We start from the raw sequence: 25,779 nt of genomic DNA, 5'->3' as shown, positions 1-25,779 counted from the left end.
CGATATTCTATTCCAAGAAAGAAAATGATGTATGTTGTTTTGTGCGAGTTTCAGCGATTAATCGTTATTATATAGCATGTAATTGAATATATAATTATCTCGCAGTCAGTCATGTTTCATTTTTACACAAAGAGAATCAATCGCAGGCACAAAATGCATGTGCAATTTGTTGTTGGTTGTATTTATTTCGTACAAAGAAAATTAACATTTTTGACGTTGGTCCTGGAACGCAGCACGTTGAACCACTCATCAAGCATAGTGACGCCTTCACCAAACTACAGTCCTACGCAACACGTTGAGGTTAAGTCAAGACACACTGGCTGTGCCGAAGGTTCAAGTCCTCTTACGCGCAATTGATCTTGCTCTTTTTTGTCCAGTGGTCCAAACAACTGGCAAAATGAAGAGGCGTCCACATATGTGGGCATCGCGCCCCAAGGGGATAATATACTGAAACAATGCTCATGGAAGTATTACACTGGATAAAAAAGAAAAAAAGACAAGATATTTTGCTTAAAGAATCAAATTTGGGATAATGCAGAAATAAGAAAAAGAATAAGAAACTTCATAACTTACATGAATAAACAAATAACATAACATGCATTCATAACATACATTCTAAACAGGGGAAATAAGCAAGGTTTTAAATTCATACACTGATAAATCCTGTAAGAAAATAGAATCAAGCGTTTAGTTGACGACGCTAAAAGGTAAATCGAGGGGCTAATAGCAGCAAAGGCTACTCCCACTGTATAGCACACAAACGTTGCGAGCAGTGCATGTGGGTGTGCTTTTGCCGCAGCTGCTGTCAGGGCATGCATCACAGGAAGGTGAATACGCACATAACTTTGCGAAAATTTCCTTTCTTTGTTTAATATATGAGTGCGTACGTGTTTAAGTTCACCAAGCAGCTGCAACACAGTTGGTCTTGGCACTGTAAGATCGTTCACCTTGTGATTTACAGTTTCCGTTGTGTTCGGGCTCGCGTAGATGTGCAGCGGGCGCCGAGGTACACTTGCGAACTCTACGTCGGCACTCGGAAGAAACAAACCTTGAGGCACTGCTCCGCGGTCATCTTTCACACGGTGTTGAAAGGGCTAACGGTTGTGTTTCTTCGAGAAAAATGGATGACAGGGCTTTCTATATCAAAAGATTCTGGCACCGTAACTTTACGTGCGTCACGCATAACACGCAAAGTGTCCTGCAGCTTTTATTAATATCTGTCAATCACAAACACAAGCGTACAGTTACCTTTCCCTCTACACTTTAATATCATTGCCTTCTCCACTTCACTGAGACACATTAAACACCAGGGTTCACTGTTGGTTCAGCATGATTAACTTTCGTGCTTTCGCATCATCACGTCAACACTTTTCTCAACGATTACAAGACATTATAAGTGAGCACCGGTAAAATGAAACTGCATGCGCCGATTAAAAATCTTGCTAAATAACGTTAGCTGTAGACGTGGCACGATATTACTGAAAGAGGTTCGTAATTGTGTGCAGTATTGGTCTCATAGTTTTATCACCCAACAAGACTTGATCCGTATATACATGACAGGCGGCAGCAGGCATGAACTTATTCTTACTGAATCTCAAGCCGCTTGCCGAAGTTACCAGAAGGGTGAAATGTGAGCTTAATACGCATTCTTCAAACTGGAGCCAACTGTTAGGTTTTGGCCCCTCATAAGTCGATCGTGCAGACGGGATGGCGCGGCACTGTACGTCGTACAAAGCTTCTTTCTCGGCTCTCCCCCTGCCCGGTCTTCGGCTGTGCAATTATCAAGAGAAAGCAAACGGCTTCCTTTGAGCAGCGATGGCCAGCATGGGTTGCGGTCAAGCGACCGTTCTCAGAGGTCGGCGGCCTGAATGTGTGGGAAAATGAGGAGGACATCCCCCGCTCTAAGCCGTCGCTCGAGGCGACAGTATGCGTGACCCCAACACGGACCAAGATGTGCTTTTGCAACAATGCAAGGTCGAATGCGTGGGAGGCAGGGTCACGCAGGCGCCTTTTCTTTCCCGGAACGGTTTAACGACTGGCTCCGCGAGTTCAACTCGATGTGTATGGGAAAATGGCGTGAATGCACCAGGGCTAAGATACAGATGTATTTTGACCGTGAGAATCCCTGAGAGCGTGGGAAGGAGAGGGAGCGCCATGATGGGAAAGAGTGCCAAAACGCTTGTCTGCGCTGTAAAGACACTGCTGTCGAGATTAAGGACAGCCCAGTAGGGAGTGGCTTAATCTGAGAATGAACGGATTGGATAAGGGAATGTCGAGGCGGACCACCAGTGGCCACCTCCCCTTTTCTTTGTTACCGCAAGGTACTTAAGACTGGACGGAATTCGTTTCCCTTCAGTCTAGGCTGTAATCACTTAACTGATCGATCAGTAAGACTCCGTACGATGCAACTTTCGTCTGGGCCGTACCCACTCGGTGGTCGAACAGTGAGACTCGGTTCTTCGTATGTAGTAACAGTGTTCTAGGCTCTAACTTAAGAAAAGTTAAGTAGAAGAGTAAGACGCTGTTGTTGTCCATGTTATCATCAGTGTGCTTCGGCAAGATGTACATATGACTGTAAATATTTCGCTACAATATAGCTTCAAGTTTTTATTACCTCCAACCTGCCTCCTGCTTCATCGACGTCGATCATCTCCTTGACGGAACTTCAATCCACATCAAGGAGAAAACGAACAAAGAAAAAAACATAACTCCAACCATATCTCCACATCGTCCGGGTCACGAAGCCTTTGCGGGGAACAAGGCAGCAGAAGCCTCTGTCCGCGACTAACACAGATGCAGGGATTCTCTAGGGCAAGTGACAAGACCGGCAGAGAGCCAAGGAATACACGGATAGCCTGCAACATCGAACAACGTACCCACCGTCACACCCCAAAACACACAAGTACCAGAGGGCGAAGTGCATTCTTATGCCCTCAAATACCCACTTGTTCCTTATCCCTTGCTTTATTTTGTACCGCTAACACTAAGAGAACGAAAACTGACGTATCTAAAAGATGTGCGAAAATGAACGCTGGTAGTGCAGACTTCGGCATCTTCTTGAGTGAAACCAAAAGTTATACTTCTGTACACGAAGAGTGCATCTGATCACCTGGGCACGTTTTGCAACAAACTCTAGACAATAAGCGAGATGTGAGACGCATTAGGGACAGTCTAAAGATAAAGAAATAAAGGGTGAGGGGGAAACTTATCTCAGATTCACTTATCTTCGGCGAAGCTCGTGAAAATGGAAACCGAAAGCGACTATGTATAGGTGATACTAGTGCAGCAGAACACTTATACCACAAACAGAACCAACAAAAAAAATTCCTTCGCGATACATAATTTCGGATTTATTTTACCCCCCCCCCTCCGGTTTTCTCGGGGGCGTTTCTCCTGTTTTCTTTCCGTCCCATTCTTCCATTATCGTCCCGATCTCCGATTTCTGGACGGCGGGAGGAATGATTTCCCGGATCATCAATGGAACCCTCAATGGATTCGTCGTTTTCGTACGACAGTCAGCTCACTCTTCCTTTCCTTCCCCTCTTACCAGTTTCTCTCAATTCCTCCTCCTAAGCGTTCACCGGCGTATTTATAGCTCACGGCCCGCCTCTCCGGCTCCTCGGAGCTCTACTTCGCGTGACTCAGGGAGCCGCTTTCGTTTGTCCCTTCTTTCTACTACGGGCTTGAGGGCGCGCCCCGGAGCCACGAAGTAAGTTCGCAGAAAAGCAGCAGAAGCAGCTTCCCTCCGAGGGTGGCTTGCTGGGCTCGCGTGTCCCGCTGCTGCTGCTGCATTTGCTCGCAAAGCGGCCCGTCATGGGATGAGAGGGGGCCCGCCGCCACCGCTCTACTACCAGGCGTCCGCCGGCCGACGACGACGCGACTTTGTTTTCCTCCACTACGCATGCGCGCGAAGCGCGCACTACGAAGCGTGTGTGATGGGACATGCGGCAGCGCCTCACGCGGCCGCGCTCGCATCCTCGCACGCCGCTGAAACTGCGCTGTCAGTAGTGGCAGCGTGGCCCGCGTTCGGGTCGGTTCGGCCCATGTTCCAATAAGTGTGCGTCGTGCGCGGCTCTTTTGGAAGTCCCGTTGTGTGTGTCTCTCATTCCTATCTCTCCGGGAGAGAGAGAAAAAAATTTCTTCTGCGTCTTCGAGTGCGTGATTTTTTTTTTTTTCGAGGCTACTGGCTCACCCGCCGTAAACCCAACGGGTGGCAAACACGCGCGCGCGCGTGCGGTGCGCGCTTCCTTTTCTTGCCGGGATAGATAACGCGAGTTCTTTTGGTGCGCATCTTCAAAACGAGCGTGCGCAAGTTGTGTGGAAAGTGTCCGAAACCACGATGGCAGCCTCGGCTGCCCCCCAAGCGCCGCGGCAGTGTCGTACTCGTATGGGATGCACTGTGTCGACCTCGTCGCATGCACCGGAGACAAGTGTTTGTGCCGAGCATTCGTGGATTCGGTACTTAGCCGTCGTCTTGTGCCTGCTCGTGCCGAGTGTCGCGTCTTCTTCTCACCTGCGTGAGTTTTTAGCAACTTTCTTTTCCTTGGTATTCGTTGACCCGTCCCCGGCTTTTCTCGAACTCGCTGCTGTCGCAGCACTTGTCGAGCACGCTTCTTGTGAGCGCTGTTTTTCTTTTTTTGTACAGTCAAGTTCAAAAGTTTAGAGACCACGAGACACAAGAGAAGCATGAATATTCCCGCTGCTTCGGCAGGCAGCCTGGAATTTCGATTGCCGGCCTGTTCTAAAGCAGGCTCACAACATCCACCGCTCAGTTCGACCGAACATAATAGTCACAGTTTCCTGGTAAATTCAGCTTTCTCAAGCCTAGTGGTCTCTAAAACTTCTGACGCTGACTACACATCAGCGTTTTTTGCGACGCTATCTTCACATCGCAACACACGGCTTCGTCGACGCGTGCTGCGTCGTCTGCTTCGGCGAAGCCCACGCTTCTTCCGCGTGCCGCAGCTGAAGGGTCTGTGTACTACGGCTTGCCTTTGGACCGGTGCGCGTGCGTTATTATTTTTTTTTTTTCTTCTTACGAGCGCACGCCGCCGTAGCTTGGGACAGCTGTCGCTGGCGTGCAATCGGCGCCGCGTGGTCTGCGGCGGCTTTTTACAAAAGAACCGCCGCGCGGCTATTCGCGTCAGGTGCGTGTTGGAAAAAACGATCGCTTGCCGGCGCCTACAGAGCACGGGTCACTGTCGTGAAGGTGTCGTGCGCCTGCCCGAAACGCCGGTGTGTGTTTTTGCGAATGGCTGAAAACCTTGAGAACATATTTTCATTTTTGTTTATATTTTTTTTCCGGGAGGAGTTTTCGGTGTGTAGAGCCTGAATGCGGTGGAGCACGCGTAGCCGTGGGTGCTTATGCTGTCCACAGCTGCTACCTCGCGCTAGCTACAAGCTCCTATTCATGCTTGTATTATAGCACAAGGACCTAGCATTTTGTATGGCCACGTTTATTATCATTTGGGCGTCGGTCTCTGCACATTTTTGCAAAAAAACGTCGGCTGAAGTGGGATTCAGACAGTACGCATTGGTCTAGCGTCCATCCTTCTTCACGTTATTTCAGTATTCGTGTTTTCGCGACAAATCTGTGCAAGCAACCTCAAATTTCGTTCTCTGCTTCGCTTATTCCAATTCACGCGCTGAAGCTGTTTTGCACGTTGCCACACTGCCATGCAGTGTGCTGTACTCTTCTACATTGTCACAGAGATGCGACTAGCCCGAGGCCGTTATTACGGGTTTCGAAAACAAGCGTTTCGTCATTGGTTGTTTTCCTACACAGTGAAGTCTTCGGCACGTGCACTCAAAAAGTGCCTTTACGGCAGGCAGGAACGCCCGAGTGCCTCTGCAGTCCGGTAGTGGGCAGGCAAACTATCGGATGCCGGACCCGATCTTGCGAAATTTTACTTATACTTTTAGCGTAAATTTACAACAGAAAGACTGAAAAAAAAAACTAGTGCGCGTTGGTATGTATGTTTCTGAAAAAAAAAAAAAAAACAGTGACAGAACCTGGCGAATTTACCGAAGCGAAAATAACTGAAACCGGGTGGATATGCTGAGTTCTGTACGGGTGAAGCAACTTATACTTGAAGAAATATTATTTTTTTTACTGTGATGGCATTATTGCAGGTCGTCTGGCGACGTTCTTTTCATGTAATCATTAATCTCTTATGCATTCGCACATATGCAACTCCACTCTGTAATGCCTTCGGGCCTTGAAGGTACTAATAAATAAAATAAAATAAGAAAATAAATAAATCTATTTTTATTGTACTTGTATGACCCGCTATGTACGACATAGCAAAAAAAAAACAGCTTGCATCGCTTTGTTTTCTTACACAACACCTCAATAATTTCGGTTGCATGTTTACTTTAGTTATTTAAACGTTGGTATGTCTGCCTTTCCATCATTCTTACATCCCGTTATCCATCACCATGGTAGCCACTTGTTGGCTCAGTTTTATACGACAGCAAAACATAAAGAGGTCCGCTTGATATAACCCAACTTTTAGTAGGTATTTATAAGATCATGTTTCGATGTCTGAACTTCGAATTACTGCTTCAAACTTCTTCTCGGCAAAGAAGACACGTCGTGCGTCGCACCTAAATCACAAAGCGAAAAGCTTCTTTCACAAGTTTTTAACGCTTCGACTAGTCTACGGCACGGTGCACAAATAAGTCAGCGCATTCTTGTTTGCTAATCCCCGACTATGTCGCAGTGTCTACGAATGTTCTCATCTCCAAAATTCGGCCTAGGCGCGAACTTGTCGATACCGAATCTGCGTTAATTCGATAAGCAATCGGGATCTGCAAAAAGCGTCGACAGTTAATTTGCTTGATGCTCGCACAAGAAAGAGCGCTCTGAGGAACTGCAACACGGCGAGCTCACGACTGCGTGGCGGGTTAGCAAAGATTTTCAAACCTTCGCGTTTACCTTAGTCAGCGTGTTACTGACGAGTTAAAATATTTGCTAAAATCATTCTTCAGCAGTGTATACCAGGCAGCACATTCGTTAGGTGTTTTCAGAAAAGAGGCATGCCAAGAAAATAAAAATAAAGGATGCGTGGTTCAGTATATGCAACCCAGCGAAAGCGTTTTTGCGAGTGCTTTGTTTGCTATCCAAGAGCAACGTTTTTGATAGCTCCGCCTGAAACATTTCCGTTAAGTAAACTGTTGAGAACGTTTGTGTTGTATGCATACGTTTGGACTGTCGTCAATATACCGTTTTTCTTTTTCTTTCTTTCCTTCTTTCTTTCTTTCTTTCTTTCTTTCTTTCTTTCTTTCTTTCTTTCTTTCTTTCTTTCTTTCTTTCTTTCTTTCTTTCTTTCTTTCTTTCTTTCTTGTTTTGAAGTTTCTATGCCGTATGGGACACGTACACGAATTAGGAGATGCATAATCCTCCGTCCTCTACAAGCACCGTGAACTCAGATAGTGTTAATAATGAAAAGGAACGAAAGCCTGTTCATTTAAACGTGTAATTTATGTAATACCTAGTTCGTGTTTTCGTTCAGGCAAGGTTATCTCAACAAGAACAATAACATTCGAAAGGCTCCCACGCATTGAGATCACGCTCGTTGCGAAGGCTGTGTAGAATTGGTTAGGCAAGTTGGTAATTATTCACGGCTTAACTACAGCGCACACAAAGCATGACGGTTGTTTGGTGAGTTTCCCACGTTCTTAGTCTTTTCTTTACATGCTTAGATTGACAAGCAGATATCTACGAGGCAAATCAACGTTATTAAACTTCTGTCCAGTCCAACGCTTTCAGTATGAAACACCGGCTCTTTCTGAACATGCATGTAGGAAGAGACATGCTGAAGATCCACCAAAATGCAATTTTGAAGTAGCCCACGGACATGCATGCCGGGAACATTGGACTATGCGTTGAGAATGCTAAGAATTAACCAATATGGGTAAGGATGTGGGTGAGCTGAAAATCGACTCGCCTTACTTTCGAGTTCTCGGCTTCTTCCCATCTATACAGGTGTATCCGGCATTAGTAGATTATCTTCAATTGGAAGACGTCGTTGCGTTAAGCCTCACTAATGTTCTTTCGCCATACGCCCACACTGTTTGGCTGCGTCTGAGTATTTGTGAATGCACCCACTTGTTCTACCGGTTAAGCTTATTGGCTACTAGCTTCCTTATTTCATTTGTCCACTGAAAACAATGTTAGAAAGATACTTCGAAACACTATCATGGCCGCTAGAAGTTTTCCCATACTAAAAATTGAAGAAAACAAATTGTAATTTTCTTTAAACGTCACCAGTTCGTAAAATATAGATAACGTAGGGAATGGAGTAACTAGTGTCCGCACGTAGTCCCAGGCGTTCTGGAACACATGGAGTTGAAAGGCGAGAAGTTGCGTCACACACTATGCATAGTAAGCCTACAGTCGTACATACACGCCTATATTAAGTTTCGAAAGCGTACTCCATTTCTATTTCATCCTCTACTTACGTTTCAAGAACTGATATGCACCAGTTCTCAATAACCACCTCGACTAAGATCACTTTTTCCACGCCCACCATTAACTTACGGGAGCAGAGACGGAATACGCAACGCGCCACGTCGAGCTCCCAAGTTATAACGTGCTGACAGTTCGTTAACTCACCGCTCAACTATATCATTTCGTCGTCGTCTTTTTCTGATCTCCCCTTCTCAACACGCTCCAAGCCAAAGGCCGTCCAAATAGAGACACGCCACCTCCGACAAATTAAAGCCATCGCTTGTCTAACAGCGCACATCCCTCATTTCGATATGAACACGTTTCCGTTCCTCCTCTTCTTCGCGACGCCGTTTTCTTTCGGATTGGCGCGGGCGCGCACTTCTCTGCTCTCCGTCCTCCCCTAAATCGGCGCCCCTCTTCCATTTCTCGCAACTTGTCAGACACCGATGTGCGCGTCGGGACGGGCATCATCCCCCCCACCGCTCACCCACGCGCCTCCGTGCAGACGTCGCCGTCCGATTCATCATTCTCGCGTGCGGCTATCATCGTGCCGATCAGCGCCAGTCCTCGTATACTTCTCTCTCTCTCTCTTTTTCTTCGTTCTGGCGAGTCCCGCTCCTACGCGATCGACGCGCGTTCACCCTCTCTCTCTTTTTTCTTCTTTCTCTCTGATGTGCGAATGACATTGCGCAAAGGAGATGCTGCACGGAGGAATGCAACTGCGACGAGCTGAACGAAAATGGCGTTGTATTAAGGCGATTGGACCGACGGAATTCAGCAGCAGGATTTATACAATAGACGTGCTGGCGAAGACAATGCCCGCGTCCTGTAATGAAGTACGATGTCCGAATTTCTCACGAAAAATATGGGCCGCGCGATCGAACCGAGTGTCTCACTAAGTCACGCGACTTCACTTACCGTATTTGCTTACATACTACCAGCACTCTTTGGTGCTCACCATTTTTTCCTGTAGTGCTGGCTCAATATCCAATGACGGTTAGCGTTGTCTAAATAACGGCCAGTGTTCGATAACGCTAGATTAAGACTACTAAGTTATTGCTAATGTTGGCTATTCTCTGTTTTAACTCCTACGTTGTTTTCCTTCTATCTTAATTAAATTATAAGGCTTTCGCCTAAAAATCGAATCGTTGTGCGGCGGCCCCTTGAGCGAAACACAGCATCCGAATGAAGTTGTACAAAAGACAGCATGGCGTCATTATGACGTCATGCCGTAACGTCATAATGGCGTCACAAATCGCATAACTTTATCGCGTCATAATCATGACGTCATCAAATGAGATCGCATTATGACGTCTTCACATGGCATCGTCGCTTGGTGAAAGGTGCGCCGATCCCAGAGGTCGTAAAACACCATGTGAGGGGCAGAAGGCTTCAGGTGGGGAGAAACAGCGCAATAGACCGAGAACTCCAAGCTGATTTAATGCATAAGTTTGCTAAATATGTTATTTCTGGCGAAATGCTCGAAACATGAGGAAAGGACAGACAAAAGAGGGAGATGATCTCCAGATTTGGCGCTCCTCTGTCTCCCCGAATGTATAACTTAATGCATCACCAAATGTGAAGCAGGATTTCGCCTTCAAGAGTTAGAGTGTAACATGCTAGCGATTTTTTTTTCTTAGATGCTGTCGCATTTTGTATACGCCGTGTTGTATGTCGGCTTTATTTCGCTGACCCGAGGGGGCATGTCAGCAGCTTTGAGGTCTGTAATTGGTTCGAAAATGCGTGCGTGGTGGAAGTTGACGCTGTCAGGAATTGTGGGATTGTAAGACACATGGTCAAATTTTATTTTATTTTTTTTTTCAGTTGTTGGTGCTTTGAGCAAATCAGGGAGGTATCTTTGTAACCCTGTAAGCCCGTCGGAGAGAGCAAGGGAAAAGAATTTGACAAAAGGGGTGCAGCATGAAGCAAGCGCACTTGATGAAGCGACCTCAACGAGCGTAAAAATACTTCAGGATACCGGTCTATATAATGTATTTACACAGGCCACTCTTGATCCTCTGAGTTGTTAGGAGAAAATTATATTGGAGTCCGATACTCGTGATGAGGTTGCCTTAAGGATACCACATATCGTAGCATTATTACAAGTTCCTTCGAGAACTCATAAGTTCACGTAGGCGTTTGTTCACATATTCATGTTTGAGGAAAGCAACGGGAAAAAACATTGTTCTTATATATTCTAGCGGTAGGCAAGTAAGTTGTGGAAAACATGCCGTACATTATATCTTGAATGCTGTTTCCCTCGGTGCTGTTTACGCAACATTTGCACGTGTTCTTATTCAGTGACAGCCACGCCGTTGGTAGTTCACCCGCGAATGGCCTGAAAAACGATCCCCGTCAGCGTCTTCGGAAAGGTCACACCTCGAGTGCAAACCAAAAAAATGCGAGGCAAGCGATCCAGAGACGCGGTACTCGAGTTCGTTAAAAAGCCGTGTACGCGGCAACGACGCTCTCAACTTCGCGGCGAACCAGGCCAGGCTGTCAGCTTCGAGAGGCGTCACAGGTGATCCGTCCACCAAGACAAACGCGAACGGCGAGGAGAAAAATTGGGACATATTTTACGGCAGGGTTAGACGCAAAGTGATGCGACGTTTTCGTTATATCAGGAGATACATCACGGGTGCCAGTCGTTATAGCTAGTTACGCCTTAAAATAAGGTTTCAGCGGGATATAGTAAGGGAAAAGCGGGAGGAGGAGCGAATGTATGCTGGGTGTGTCCAGATAAGATCGAACACGAGGTCCCGGTCGCCATTCCCGATTGTGATGACATTTACTGTAGGTCTAGGCATTACACCCAGAACAATGGTTTCGGAGTTAGTTTTGCGAAAAAAAAATTTTGTTCGCCTGAAAAAAATATATATAAATTTTGGCCACAAAAAACGCTTTTCCGCCAATTTCGCGATTTCTGTATTTTGAGCGCACCTAGGAAAAAAACGGTGCACTTCTTCGTCACAATATTTATTCCCGTTAAAGAACAAGTGAAATACAATCTTATGAGTCTATTATTTCTCTTGCTTGTCGAAGCACTTTTGAAGAAAAAAATCACAAACTTGGCAAATCGCACAAAATACCTCTATTTCAGGAATTTATTGCTGCAAGCAAGTTAAAGTGAGCTTAATGAAAATGGGTACATATTAACTTTGATACTTTCGCTCTCTTTTAAAATAATTCGCGTGGTTTTATCGCGCTCGGTTTCACTCGATAATTGGGCTGAAACGTAAGTAATTTACCAAAAACGCCGAACTTTGAAAATGATTTTCTCAAAAAGGCCATTTTTAATTTTTTTAAAAATCCCTCTGATGGAAGTCAAGGACGTCATCTACCATTGTGCAGAAAAAAACGTTGCATTATTTTGGTTGCTAACAAGTTATAGTGCGTCAAATGTCACCATGCCAGCCTAGCGGCCGCGTCGTTCCTTACGGGCTGAAACTCGGATATAAGTTGCTAAAAATACTTGTACGAGACATAATCACAAATCAGCAGCACCACACCAACAAATGCGCAGCCCGGTGTCATGGTTAAGCAAGCTTTGTCTTGGGATCAGCCGCTTGACAAACCCGCAGCAGCGGCCGCTCGATGCTGCGGGCACTCACATTACATGAGAACCGCTTCGACTGCGGATGAGCTCCGCTTGCTCGCCAAACTACGCTCAGAGGACAAACGAGAGAAGGAATGCATCACTGTGAAAGGTAAAGGCCGTTAAGTGCCAACAAATGTCATAATATGCAAAGAAAACTCTCCCGGCAATTTCCCAGTGAGCTCCTTCAATACAGCACGGATGTATTTTTTTTCCCCTGCTGTTATGCCCGAAGCCGCATAATATCGTGATAAACGCTCGACTTGCGTTGAATATTCTATCTGCGGACGCCCAACAATACAGTATTGTAAAAGCGGTTCTTTAATGAAGTAATGGACTTAGACACACTTCTTTTCACAGCCGGCTGACACAAGTGTTCTGGCACGAGATGAACAACTGCAGTTTGAGTTGCTCAACCATCAGAAGCACGTATGACAGCTTTCTTTAGACGTCAATGGCTTTCTTTTGTGCCATATGTTGCTCATAGAATGTACCTAATTATATTTAGGCCATCCGAAGAAAGAAAGCAACACATGAGCGCACTACTGGAGGCGCTCACTGGGAAATCGCCGGCAGAGTTTTCGTTGCATATTATGACATTTGTTGGCACTTAACGGCCTTTAACTTTCACAGTGATGCATTCCTTCTCTCGTTTGTCCTCTGCGCGTATAGTTTGGCGCGCAAGCGGAGCTCATCCGCAGTCGAAGCGGTTCTCATGTAATGTGAGTGCCCGCAGCATCGAGCGGCCGCTGCTGCGGGTTTGTCAAGCGGCTGATCCCAAGACAAAGCTTGCTTAACCATGACACCGGGCTGCGCATTTGTTGGTGTAGAGCTGCTGATTTGTGATTATGTCACGTACAAGCATTTTTAGCAACTTATATCCGAGTTTCAGCTCATAACGAACGACGCGGCCGCTAGGCTGGCATGGTGACATTTGACGCACTATAACTTGTTAGCAACCAAAATAATGCAATGTTTTCTTCTTCACAATCGTAGATGACGTCCTTGACTTCAATCAGGGGGATTTTTAAAAAAATTAAAAATGGCCTTTTTGAGAAAATCATTTTCAAAGTTCGGCGTTTTTGGTAAATCACTTACGTTTCAGCCCAATTATCAAGTAAAACCGAGCTCGACAAAACCACGCGAATTATTTTAAGAGAGAGCGAAAGTATCAAAGTTAATATGTACCGATTTTCATTATCCTCACTTGAACTTGCTTGCAGCAATAAATTCCTGAAATGGAGGTATTTTGTGCGATTTGACAAGTTTGTGATTTTTTTCTTCAAAAGTGCCTCGACAAGCAAGGGAAATAATAGACTCATAAGATTGTATTTCACTTGTTCTTTAAGGGGAATAAATAATGTGACGAAGAAGTGCACCGATTTTTTCCTAGGTGCGCTCAAAATTCAGAAATCGCGAAATTGGCGGAAAAGCGTTTTTTTTTTTGTGGCCAAAATTTATATATTTTTTTTCAGGCGAACAAAATTTTTTTTCGCAAAACTAACTGCGAAACCATTGTTCTGGGTGTAATGCCTAGACCTACAGTAAATTTCATCACAATCGGGAATGGCGACCGGGACCTCGTGTTCGATCTTATCTGGACACACCCAGCATACGTTTCCCTGCACACCCTTTTGGGTGTGAGGGTGCGGGCGTGTATTCCCGCCTTTGTTTTTCTGAAGGCACTCCCTTAGGCTATGACTATCTTATTTTTTTTTTCTTGCGATGAGAAATTTTGTGTAGTAGAGTCTGAAGAAGAAGACGTGTACGGTACCTGTGCTCGTACAAATTCGACTGATTGTTGCATGTAGCAGCCACAAATTTATTAAATTGAAACACATGAAATGAACTGTCATGTTATTTAGTTATTTATATACATTCATAAGCGCAACACTTCTTCGACAGTGAAGTACGAATTGTTGGAAATCATTTTAAGACTGTCGGGGAGACAAATGACGTTGCTGGTTCTGCGTAATTATATCGATACAAATGCAAAAAAACAAAAAAAATACAAAAAGAGACATCAATTCTTTAAGAAACCCCTGAATTAAAGTAAACGCAGAGAGGCATTGTGAACTTAGCCGTCGCCAATGTGCTATCGCGCTGCTATTGTGCGCAGTCATCATGCACACCGGTAACTTAAGCCTGTGTGAGCGATCAAATTTACGTTCTAGGTTGGCTCAACGTGGTCGTTCCGCGCTTCTTTGTGTCCTGCTCTTTCTGTGTCTCATTTGCTTGCGCTGCCAAGTTTTCATAATGAATCTATACTAGCTAGCCCGCCTATCTACGCTTCTGCAATTTCATAATGGCTCAAAGTGGACGTGCCTCCAACGTATAGCGGCGCTGCACAGGTATTTACAGTTACGTGCTTGTGAATCGCAGTCGTAAACCTATGGCTGCCAGTATAGCTATTTCGGTGTATGTACTCTGTACCTCTATTGCAGCAGTATTGTTTACAGAAAAACGGCTTTCCATACTGTACCTGTCACCTGAGAGCAGGTGACGTGCGCTTCCGAACACCTGGATAGTGTCAAGTATGGGCAATGGCCGTTGCTATGACGCTGTCGCCGTTATTTTTTTTTCTGTGTTTTTTTTATCACGTCACTTCATTCAGGTGGTCGTTCCAAGGTGGACGTTTCCGTTTTTTTTTGAAACAGGGCTGTTTGTGTCCAAAGTGTATTCGTTTATAACAGGCTCGAAAGGCTTGGCTGCATCAAGTCATCTTTCTGCCGTGTCTGCTAAGGTTAACTTATCGGGATGGGCACCTTAGCCTTAAGTGAGTGTAGATTTTACAATACACAGACAGCTGCAATAAGGGCTTGGTGCATCCGTTTTCTCACTGCTGCCGGCGAGCACATTTGGGCACCGGTTATTGTAAATTACAACCGATGGCCTGCGTAATGTATACCTTTATCCGTGGGTGTCTCCGCTCACATCATTCGGTTACATCACTCCGACGTGATGGTCACTCTGGAAAAAAAAAACGTTTTTTAAAGACGATAGTCTTTCTTGGGGAACTTGAACGCAGAAATTTTGGTCTGTCTGTCTGTCTGTCACCCGATTCAGCGACCCGGCCAAATATCAACCACTTGCTTACCGCCCAGCCATCTTGAACTGGTACGGCTGTTCATACTTGTGAACATTGTCGATCAAAAAGTAAATATTACGCATATCTGAGGCGCAACATCAATACGTAAGTATTAGTAGGTGTGTTCCTTTACTAGAAAATACGTAGATAAGTAATTCTAAAGACCCTAATGTTTCTTAGGCTGCGCTGAAAATGCGACGCTATGAGGCAGATGCGGCGGTTCAACGTAGAGGAGGAGGTCTCGTGTAGTTCGACCGGCACAAGACTATCGTCTTTCGACGACATTTGCAGCGAAGCACGCAGATACGCGGCTAATTTTTTTCATTATGCAACAGTGCCCCCTCACCTGCTGTAGTAGATTTGCGGTTGTGGTGTTGGCGCTGCTAATCACGAGGGAGCAGAGTTTGATTCCAGGCCACGGCAGCCGCATTTCTGTGGGGGCGAGATGTAAGAGCACCCGTGTACTTACTCTAATGCGGACGTGAAATAACCCAAGATGGACAAAATTAATCGTGGTTTTGGTACGCAATGCCTGATATATTTTTTTTACACCCGACGTGGGAGTCGCCCGCTACGCGCTAACGCGCGCCTTGCAGGGCCTCAATAAAGTTTTGCAACCAGCCAACCAACCAGCGTTTCCTACATCAACGCGGGTAGTTTAACAGGCTTGTCAGCCTTGCTTGCGTGAACCGAGTGCGTAATGTTAAGTACTGGATAGCGCGGATTCGACACAGGACAGGGAAAGAACATGCACAGGACAAGCGCCTGTCCTGTGCATCAGTGTTTTTTCTCTGTCCTGTGTCGAATCCGCGCTACCAGTCCTTAAGATTATGGAGCATCTATTCCAACAGCAAATTTTGTCAAGTGCATGATCTTTTCCATACCGTGCTCGACTGCTGACCCGAAGGTCGCGGGTTCAAATCCCGGCCGCGGCGGCCCCATTTTCTATGGAGGCGAGAATGCTAGAGGCCCGTGTACTTACATTTAGGTGCCCTTTAAGGAACCCCGTGTGGTCTAAATTTCTGGAGCCCTCCACTACGGCGTCCGTAATGATCATATCATGGTTTTGGGACGTGCGACCCCATCCAGTATTATTACTATTATTTTCCATGCCGTGGCTGCTGAGGAAATGCACTCTGGACAGAGCCCTCTGGGAACGTTTCACAATACGCGGAAAACTATATACAAAATCGTCGTTCTGTGTACTGTAATCTGCCATCTTGTCATCGTCAGCGAGCATGGACAGCCACTGGTCAGTGTCAACCACGGCCTCCCCTGCGTAAGGCGCTGTCACTGTTTTCGCTCACCTTGCGAACGTCACTGCTTTTGTACGCGTGTGCAACGCAATGGAGTTCGTCACTGTCGTTCCTGATTGGGCGCCGCATCCTTATCGGTCTTTCCTATTTATCTTTTTCTTTTTGACGATGACGAGCGCGCAAGAAAAGATGACAGATTGGCGTAGATCCTATGAGCGGCGAAACTGGTCGGCACATCAACCTTAACGATGTCAGATGAACGCGAGTGTGCTGACTTAAAAATAAATTTAAAAATGCTTGCCCAGTGGGCTGTCAGTCTAACCCCAAAAGCGTGTCCAGCTACTTCCTTATATTAATTGTCAAAGTTGTTGAAAATTAGCGATAAAAACAGGCCTATAGCAGCGTTGTTCATAATCTACATTTTGCGTAAGCCCAAGCCAGACCTGTGCTGCAAATGACGTCCCTGCGAGGTGTCACTTTTTGAACAATTTATATTATTTCATTTAGTACTTCGTACATTTACAACAGGATTTATTGCATAGTTGAATTACCTGTGAGTTGCTTTTCATTACATATTTTTAATATTTCTCCTTGTTTGCAATAAGAAATCGTCCTATCTTTCTTCGTGATATATGCTTGCTGTGATGTATAAAGTGTTTGTACATTTTCTTATCTATTCGTTAGCACATTCCACATCGCTTAAAATAGGCGTAAGTGTCAAAACGAACGATAATAAAGATGTGATGTGACAAATATTTGCTTATACTTTTTCGATATTAGCGGTTAGTGTCATAATTAACGGGAAGAAAATCGTATCTGCTATGTCTTGTATCTTCTCATCCACTTAGTTATATGACGGCGCAACGCCATCAAGACGGAGTGCAAATACCCGCCAACGTTAATTGTACTAAATCAGGAAAGCGCGTGCATTTAGTACTTACGCGTGGAATAGAGCGCCGCAGCGTTTTTCTGCGAATAGAACAAAAAGAAAAAAAAGTTAATTAAATGCCGAACTAAGGACTCCTGGTTCGGAAATCGTATTAAAGAAAGAGGGAGGTGATGTCTCGTTAATCTATAACGCACGCGTACAGTCGTCCACATACACACGCACGCACGGACCTCCTTCGCCATCTTGCTTCAATCCCATTACGCGGGGAGAGGAGGAAACATCTGAACGGCGTCCGCAGTGCCTGCACGGCTGAGGAATATACCGTGCCGCGTCTAATGCAGAATCACATCGAGCAGTGTAGCTTCGTACTTTCCCGTAAGAAGACATTGACCATTAATTTGCCGCTGCTCCTCCTCTCCACCGCGCAGCACAAATTCGCGTACCTACATGACAGCTGTACTCGCCCGTCTTAGCATTTCTTCTTTTTCTTCTTCTTAATTCTCCCGTGTCCCCTCCCTTTATGAACTTCGTTTCTGCAAACGGCCGTTGTGTTCCACCGGTCGTCGTCGATTCTGGCGCTGTCAGGAACGCATGTTTCTGCAGGTACTAACGACGTCTTAATGGTCGCGCAAAGGGGGCCGTTAATGCGCGATCCAGCGTCTGCGCTGGAGAGCACCTCGGTCCGAGCGGTACTTAGCGAGGCTTCGTTTTGCGTACCGTTTAACTCGGCATCGGTAGTTTCTCTTCGTCGGACTTTCTCTTTATTTTGCACTCGTATAGCTTCGCGGCACAAGTTATTGCTTCGATTTGCTGCTCTAGCACCCTGTCTTGCGGCTGGTCGCAGGAACAGATTTGAATCGCGTTGCATACGAGAATTGACTGCACCCGTTTATCGGTAACCAGTTCTCATTGCAGGTGTAGTATATTCTGTCGGAGCCAGCAAGAGTTCAGATGTGCACAAACGCTGAATGTCTATGCACTACGGCCCGGAATTCGGAGCTTGATCCATCGCGATGTTTCGGTGGCTGTTACATCGCGTGGGTATACGTGCGTGTGGTTGTGGGTTCGATTGTGGGTGGACATACATTCGGTATCTCATAAACGCTGCATATAACAAGTGTTTAGCGTACGTTAAGAGGCCCAAGCTATTCCATAATTCATCATCAGCTCTATACAACATCCAATATCTATTACATTCACCGCTATAATGCTTTAAGGTGTCGTTTGAGCATCACTTGACTCGTATCCTCTGTCTGAAGAAACAGTCGTTATTTGAAACAGTCACGTCGAATGGGCAACGTGTAAGGTTTTGCATAGTTAGTACTCGCCATACCCTGACTTCCACGTATGTTCGATTATATGTTTGTTGTTTTATTCATACCTATCAGGCCAGATGGCATTACAGATGAAGGTGGTAAGAACAAATCGTAGAAATAATAATCACGGTACGCAACTGTAGGTAATTGAAAACGAGTGATGTACATGCGATACCTCATTATACAAGCTCACCTTTCCCCGACACCTGGAAAGAAAAGAAAAGTAAGAAAGAGCCTTCGTTATGTAATATTTTCGTGATTGTACCGGTGTGATTCTATCGAACGCCGTTAGCACGTAACGTGGTCAGAAACAGTGTCCGAGAGGTGGCGTTTACGCACACACACGTCACTGCAACTGTCACAACAGGCTTTACGTATTACACGATTATATCAATAATCGTGACACACAGAAAGCCATGTAGTTGACTGCACTGAAACTGTGTTTACATACCCCCGAGACCCGAGGGCATTACAGAGGGGAGTGGCTGAATCGAAAAACAAGACAATTAAAATTTCTTGTTAAACGATATCAGCTAATTATATTCGTCGTCTTATGATGTCTTGCATGTTAGCCAATCATTCACGAAAGCGAACAATGTTTTGTAAGAATCGATTGATACGGAAATGTGGTTCCAGTCCAGTAAAGGGCCTTGGTGTACATTAAGCAATATTTAAGCGGCGCTCTCACTCCTTGAAAAAACGAACGAACAAAAAATAATGTTGGGCGTGGGTTGTACCTTGTTCATTTGTCACTATCGCATAATTTTCTCAGGAAATAAGAAACACGCGTATCTCAATTGCCGACGTGCGCTTTTCGTATCCGCGCTGCGCGTCAGCCGCGCCGCATGGTCTACACCGCAGGCTCTCAAGCCAACGCAATCTCTTCGGAATCCTCTTCTATTTGCTATTCACCCTCGCAACAGCAGCGTCAGGGAGTATATATCTTCTCCACAGACTGGTATAAATCACAGATAACGTTATACCCCTGGCAAGAAAAAGAGGGGGGGTCGGCGTTGCAGAGAAGGCGGTGCGTGATGGCGGTATTTCTTCCGGGTGCTCTGATAAAGGAGTTGATAAGGCCGTTCTTCCGTACTGCCGCCACCTTTCGCTTCTCCGATTCGTGAAGCGTCGACGCGGATTAGGAGGATGCCTGCCTCCTTCCTGCGTCACGTAGCACATGTCATTTGCTACACGCTGCATCTCCTCGGCCCGCTGATAGCATTTTTGGTGTTGATATATATATATATATATATATATATATATATTGTGTCTAACAAAGATAAACGAGCCCTTGAAAAATCATCTGCTTTCCTTCATTCATAGCGAGGGTCTCGTCCTGGCAGACTTAATGCCTTCAGGTAGTATGCGAGGGATTATTGGTCAGCTGCCAACTCGTAAAAAGATCACGTGCTACGTGACGCCAACAGGCAAAAAAAAAACAAAAAAAAGAGTGTTTCACACTCGCCGCCATGGCTGCGATTGGCGCTGACTAACACTCCTAGGTTTAAATCAACATATATACCCCAGAAAGTGGACGGGATGATGACCGCCGCCGTAGCTCAGTGGTAGAGCATCGGACGCGTTATTCGAAGGTCGCAGGTTCGGTCCCTGCCGGCGGCAAGTCATCTTTTCGTCCACTTTACTTTCTTCACATTTATATTCTAAATACTACAAATAACACCCCCTGTACTTTCTTGGCGTTATTGTCTGTTAGTTCTCATTAATATTGTATATATATATATATATATATATATATATATATATATATATATATATATATATAATACGTTGTGTTCGTTTACTGACAGGAATCAGTACCAAAACGTGCTTCTTTGCTCTGCCAAGGCGGGTAAACTTCAAGTCCTGGTAATCATGTTATTTTTTTCTTGTTTCCAAGAACTTCTCCCCCCCCCCCCTACCCTCCCTTGATTGCTTTCAAACTACAGTGGGCTGACTTGCACAAAATAATACAGAAATAGACGTCTTCATGAATTCGATTTCGCCAAGGCACAGCGGTACAAGCTGAAAGAAATTCTATGGCCACACTTTTTTTCGTGAGATTGGATTAGGGAACGAAAAATATGTTTCAGTCGTCGGTTTAACGGCAGACGCATCTGGGTACGTTGCGGTGATGTGATATCGTCGCGAATGGTACAGCCCTCAACTACTTCTAAAACTAATATTATGATTGAGGAAGAAGTATGCAGTAAGGCAGCGCGAAAGAACCAACCGAAAGGTAAAGGAAATGTCTGATTTCTATGCACTACCTGAACCAGTTCTTTATGGTTCCGAACGACGACATCAGGTCGTGCACGTTCAACGCTGCACCGTCGCGAAATGTGGCCCTTACAAATCTAGGAGGCAAGAGCAGCAACGAACAATCTCTTGTCTGTAAAAAAGGCACTTAATCGAACCGTCTTGTCAAGTGCGCTCGTAGGGAAAGGGTGGGTATTTTGTTTACTCCATCAGAATGGTCGCTATTCTGATAGTACAACGTCGTTGGATTGGAATGGAGAATAGCAGTGCCGTTCTCTTCATGTTCTTTTTTTTTTTTTTTGTTCAGCAAGTCTGTTCTTCGAGGAGACCATATCACAGGAAGCAATTGAAAAGACGTTACAACTCCTCAGTAATATGGCCCTGACAACTTTTCGGCCATCGAACTTGAATATCTCGAGTGCTTATGCCAGCCATATAGATTAACAGTTGTTATCAAAGCGGGGTGAGTAAACTATACTGCCGTGCAATGTCATGTCGTACCTATAGACTTTGCGCAAACACGTTCACTTCCAAAGCAGCGAGTGCTGGAGAACCATAGGACTCGTATACATGTGCTTGCCTTGCGCGAAGTCAAATCGAAGAGCACGGTGCAGGTGGCGCGCGCTCCATTGTCAAATCGAAGACGAAAGTGTGCACACTTAGACTTGAGCAGAGAGTGAAGACAAATTGATTCTCTCTCTGTCGATCGATTTCTACGGTACCAACAAATAAGCTTGCAAAAATACGCCTTTATCAATTCTCTCGAGTACTTTTCCTGCTTTCATGACTCCCTTCTTTTATTAAATTCTTGTACGACAAACTTAGCGCTTTCAATACACAGTGTCAATCCAAACAGGGACGCTAATTGTAGACGTCATCAGATTCCGCCATATTATCGTATTCCGCCATCTTGGTTCATCGAGCTAGTAAAAGCGGCCCTAGCTACTCTGTAAGCCAGTCAGACTATGATGCCATTCTGAGTCGAAGATGACATCTTTTAATTCGGAAACAGTAGCTAGGTTGTCAGCTTTGCATAAACTGACAACCTGGCTGTTGATGCTTGACTTGCGCTCTAAACATCCTTCTTGTCGTTTGAGAGTAACGGAAGCAACGATAATCTCACTGATAGGATAAGACTCGCAGGGCGATGAGAAGTAAACACGAAGCGATCACGTGTTACTATTGTGTCCACCCTTTATTTACCTGTGTGTTGCATACCTCAGCAACGCGTCCACACAACATACAAATTTGCCATGCCAACTAGTCTCCATATGGACACTTACGAAACGTTCTGTCTTTCTGCATTTCGTTTGTTTGCTTTCGAGCTTTCCAGCGTGGTGCCACCAAAACCACTCGATATATTTTCTTTCGCACAGCGCAGGAATTCCTTCATAAACACTCGAATTCGTTCCACAGGAGCCATTACAAACGCTATCTCGGAATAAAGCTCGTCAAAGGTGCGACACTTTTCGGGGCAAACGAACCGAGCTTCGCGTGCGTGTCATCCGGAGCGGAGTGAAAGAAGGAACTTGCGAAAGTGCGCTTTGGAGCGCGCGATCATTTTCGTGGCGGCGCGGTCCTCGGAATGAGGGGGAAGGCTTCGCGGAAGAAGCGCTCGCTCGTCGTAGGGCGGTTGCGCAACGGAGCAAGCAGGAAATAGAGACGAGAGGAGGTGCGCAAGGGAGGAGGAGGGGAAGGGACGACAGCAACACCCGCCTGGGCACACACCTCTCGCGTGCTCCTGAACTGGAGGCGCTCGCAAGAGGACCGCCAGGCACGCAGTGGGTATGCAACCAGGTGCGCGCGATCGACAGGACGGCATCGGCCGGGGCTTCCGTGTTTCGTTGATCAACAGCAGGGGGTGTGGTGGCCCCGAGTCGACGTGCGTGTTCGTGTAACACTTGCGGCTGTCGTGTTATTCAACCCGAGGACAGCGGCCGGCATTTGCAGCGCTCCTTTGTCGTTTTTCTTTTCTCCTCAACACAATCGCTGTACATGCCGTCGTTTCTTTTCAGCTCGTTTGACATCGGGAGTTCGGCGATACGGCGCTCCTTTGAATGGTCGTGATTGTGCTCGGAACGATCGACGTTCCTTCGGATCTTTGTATTTCTTACACCATTTCGCAAACAGGTGGCGGTGGTGCTGCTACAGGGGAGGTTATAGAGGCTGGCGGCAAGCTGTAACTCTGTATCCCGTCTCAACAGCGCGAGAGTGTATACTGTGCTCCGGCAGTCTAGGCAGGTGATAGCTACGCTTCAGTATGTATCTTTTATGTCACACAAATGTATCACAAGCACTCTCTCGTCTGTCTCTAAGGATCTATACTAGCCGTTCAGCCTCGCGCACATATTTGCAGGTGACAGCTTGTGCGATTGTGGAAGAGTATAGCAATGTTTTTTTTTTTTTTTCGTCATGATATGGGGACTTAATTTTGTTATAGGAACTCCGTTTGCATTGCAGCCTGAGCTTGATCCATTGGTAATATGGGAATGCATAACTTGCATGAATGTCTTCGTATCTACCTCTTCTTAAAGTGAGAAAATTCATAAGAGACGAGCAGGCTGCATCTCAATACTATTGGAGCAGTTGCTCTCATATGTCTTAATTAACCGTTAAAGCGACGTAGCAACCCTGAATGAAGGAATAACTTCAATGGAATTATTTTTTCTCCGCTCAATACCCAAGTGGAAAGGTTGCTGACCGTTGCTTTTTTTTTATCACATCACATACGGCGTAAAGTCAATTTTCCCGAGTAGCGTCCTTTCATTAGATCTACTGACGTCACTTCGTCACGATCGTCAGCGGGTAAGGTTCTGGTAAACAGGCACATTACAGGGGTGGTCAAAGGTTCCCAGGCCTCTATCCCGTGTAATCCTATGGCAGCGCGGCCTGGGAACTTTACACCACACCTGTACACGTAGAATGCAGTCACGAACAGCATATAGCACATGCTTCGAGAACTGCTGTAGCCACCGCCACGATAACCCGCGCACACGCACGCCATCAGCTTCTGCTCCGACCACCGGCGTCCGGCAATCGTTTACAATTAGTTCATAGTGCCGTGTACGCGGCGGCACTCAATCAAGAAAGCAACGGGCCACTGCTCGCTGTTGCAGGGCGCAGCTCGTACGGTGCGAGGTCACTCCGTACGAAGAGGAGACCACGTGGTCCACCTTGAACGCTTACGGGGAACAATCGGCGATCAAGGACGCTGACCGCGTACGGCCGAGCCGCTGCCGCCGCGCAACCAGGTGGCCCTCCCGACGGACGTAATTGCTGCCTCGTCCGCTCCGTACGTTATGTGCAGCAGCGGCCCGTGGAGGAGCGCGTCTACGGCTGCGCATTGCGCGTTCGTCTTCTCAGAAGTGGAGGGCCGCGCGCGCATATGCGACTGATGAGCCATAGCGGTTCATGACTCTGCGCGGCAGACTGCGAACCTACGCCGTGAAAAGAAGGCAGACTAAAGAGAGAGAAAGAACGAGAGGAATGCAGGAGAGAAGGATGGCGCCCATAGGTGCTGATCCCTGCGAACTATAAAGCGCGGCACAATGCAGTCAACGTATAAGAAGACAGCGGCGGCACGATGATCTGAGTGCGCGTCACGTCCTGCCATGACTGTAGCGGCACCGTTTATGCGGCGCGCAGCCTCTTCTGTCGAGGAGCGCGAGCTCGCAACATGCGTGCACTCCGTCTCAATATGAAGCGCCCGCATCGCGTCGAAACGGTCGCGCGCGCGCTCGCTCTCTCGATGCAGACGGAGTACTTACCTGATGCTATAAAGTAGGTGCCCTCTTGGCAGGCATCGCTTTGAACGTTGCTGCTTAGACAGCACGCGTGCTTTTTGTTAGTTTCTTGTTTCGGCTCGCGGTAAAGTGGGGCAAAGTGTACTCGAGCAGCTGAAATGCGCCGTTATAAAGCGCCAGTCACTTTTGCGCGAGTGTATGTTCCTGATCAAGCATATCCGGCCCAGTCATGCATTCGATGTTTCGCCTATGCTTTAAAGTGCACACTTATTGAGCCTCTTTTTCTTTCTTTCTTTTTTTTTCGCGGAGCACGTGATCGATGTTGCGAGCAGAATCACCGTCTCTTCTTCCTTTATATTTTTAGATGTTGTTCTTGGAAAACGCACGTAGCAAGCACTTTGCAAGTCAGCGTGTTTCGAACTATAGTCTTGACTGATCTTTCGTCGCATCCACTTGCACACTGAGCTATACACCCTGCTTCAACCGTGATTTTAAAGAAGAAATAATAAGTGCAATTCTGCGACTCGTCGACAGACGAATTTTCGCCTAAAGAGGAAAGTGCTTTTTTTATATAGTTGTACGAAAAGTCAGTCAGTAGTAGCCAACCGTGACTCTGTCATATGCTGTCTCTCTGGGTCACAGTCTTGTGACCTCAACAGTTGTTAGCACCTTAGAAATGCAAACGCAGTCTTGCGGGGTAGCCTGTCTTGCGCCGCACTACACAAGGCGCGTCCATTTTCCTGGACATACGTAGGCGTACACACAACGGCTCGTCTCTGTCCAGAGATTACCGCGCCCCGAAATTGCCCAAATCCAGTCCGCCCCTCGGGGGTTGCGAGACTTCGCTCTATACTCAACTAAACCAAACTCTCACGAAACTAACTACCTAGCTGTGGGCGTATAGAAGCTAACACAAGAATCACCGAGCATCCGCAATGCGGCAACAGCAGCAGAAGCGAGCAGCCAGCCTGTCTGAACCGTTTCGCGGTGACCTGCGACCCCGAGGCAGCGATGGTAGCTTAAAGAGGGCAGGTTCTCTCAGCCGGGCTCCCTTCCTCCGGGCTACTCTGCAACCCTTCCTAACGATCCCCTGCTTGCTTGACAAATTGGCTTCGACAGGAGAGCGCGCTAATGCGTCTTGCTGTTTCCTTTATCTACTTGCCGCTTCTTGTCGCTGTCATCAT

General features: G+C 46.4%; 1 protein-coding gene across 1 annotated transcript in view; it reads left to right on the top strand.

The window, feature by feature from the left end:
- The first annotated feature begins 4,009 nt into the window (after positions 1 to 4,009).
- The window catches only part of LOC119396273 (protein eva-1 homolog C), a 240,857-nt gene continuing 219,087 nt past the window's right edge, over positions 4,010 to 25,779 (top strand). Inside the window, exon 1 of the mRNA XM_037663413.2 lies at positions 4,010 to 4,517. Coding sequence (XP_037519341.1) covers positions 4,340 to 4,517 — 178 coding nt within the window. The 5' untranslated portion in view covers positions 4,010 to 4,339. The remainder of the gene's footprint in view (positions 4,518 to 25,779) is intronic.

This window comes from Rhipicephalus sanguineus, chromosome 6 (genome assembly GCF_013339695.2).
Source record: "Rhipicephalus sanguineus isolate Rsan-2018 chromosome 6, BIME_Rsan_1.4, whole genome shotgun sequence".
NCBI classification, from domain to species: domain Eukaryota; kingdom Metazoa; phylum Arthropoda; class Arachnida; order Ixodida; family Ixodidae; genus Rhipicephalus; species Rhipicephalus sanguineus.
The sequence above is the reverse complement of the archived record's forward strand: the minus strand, read 5'-3'. Positions and strand labels throughout refer to the sequence as shown.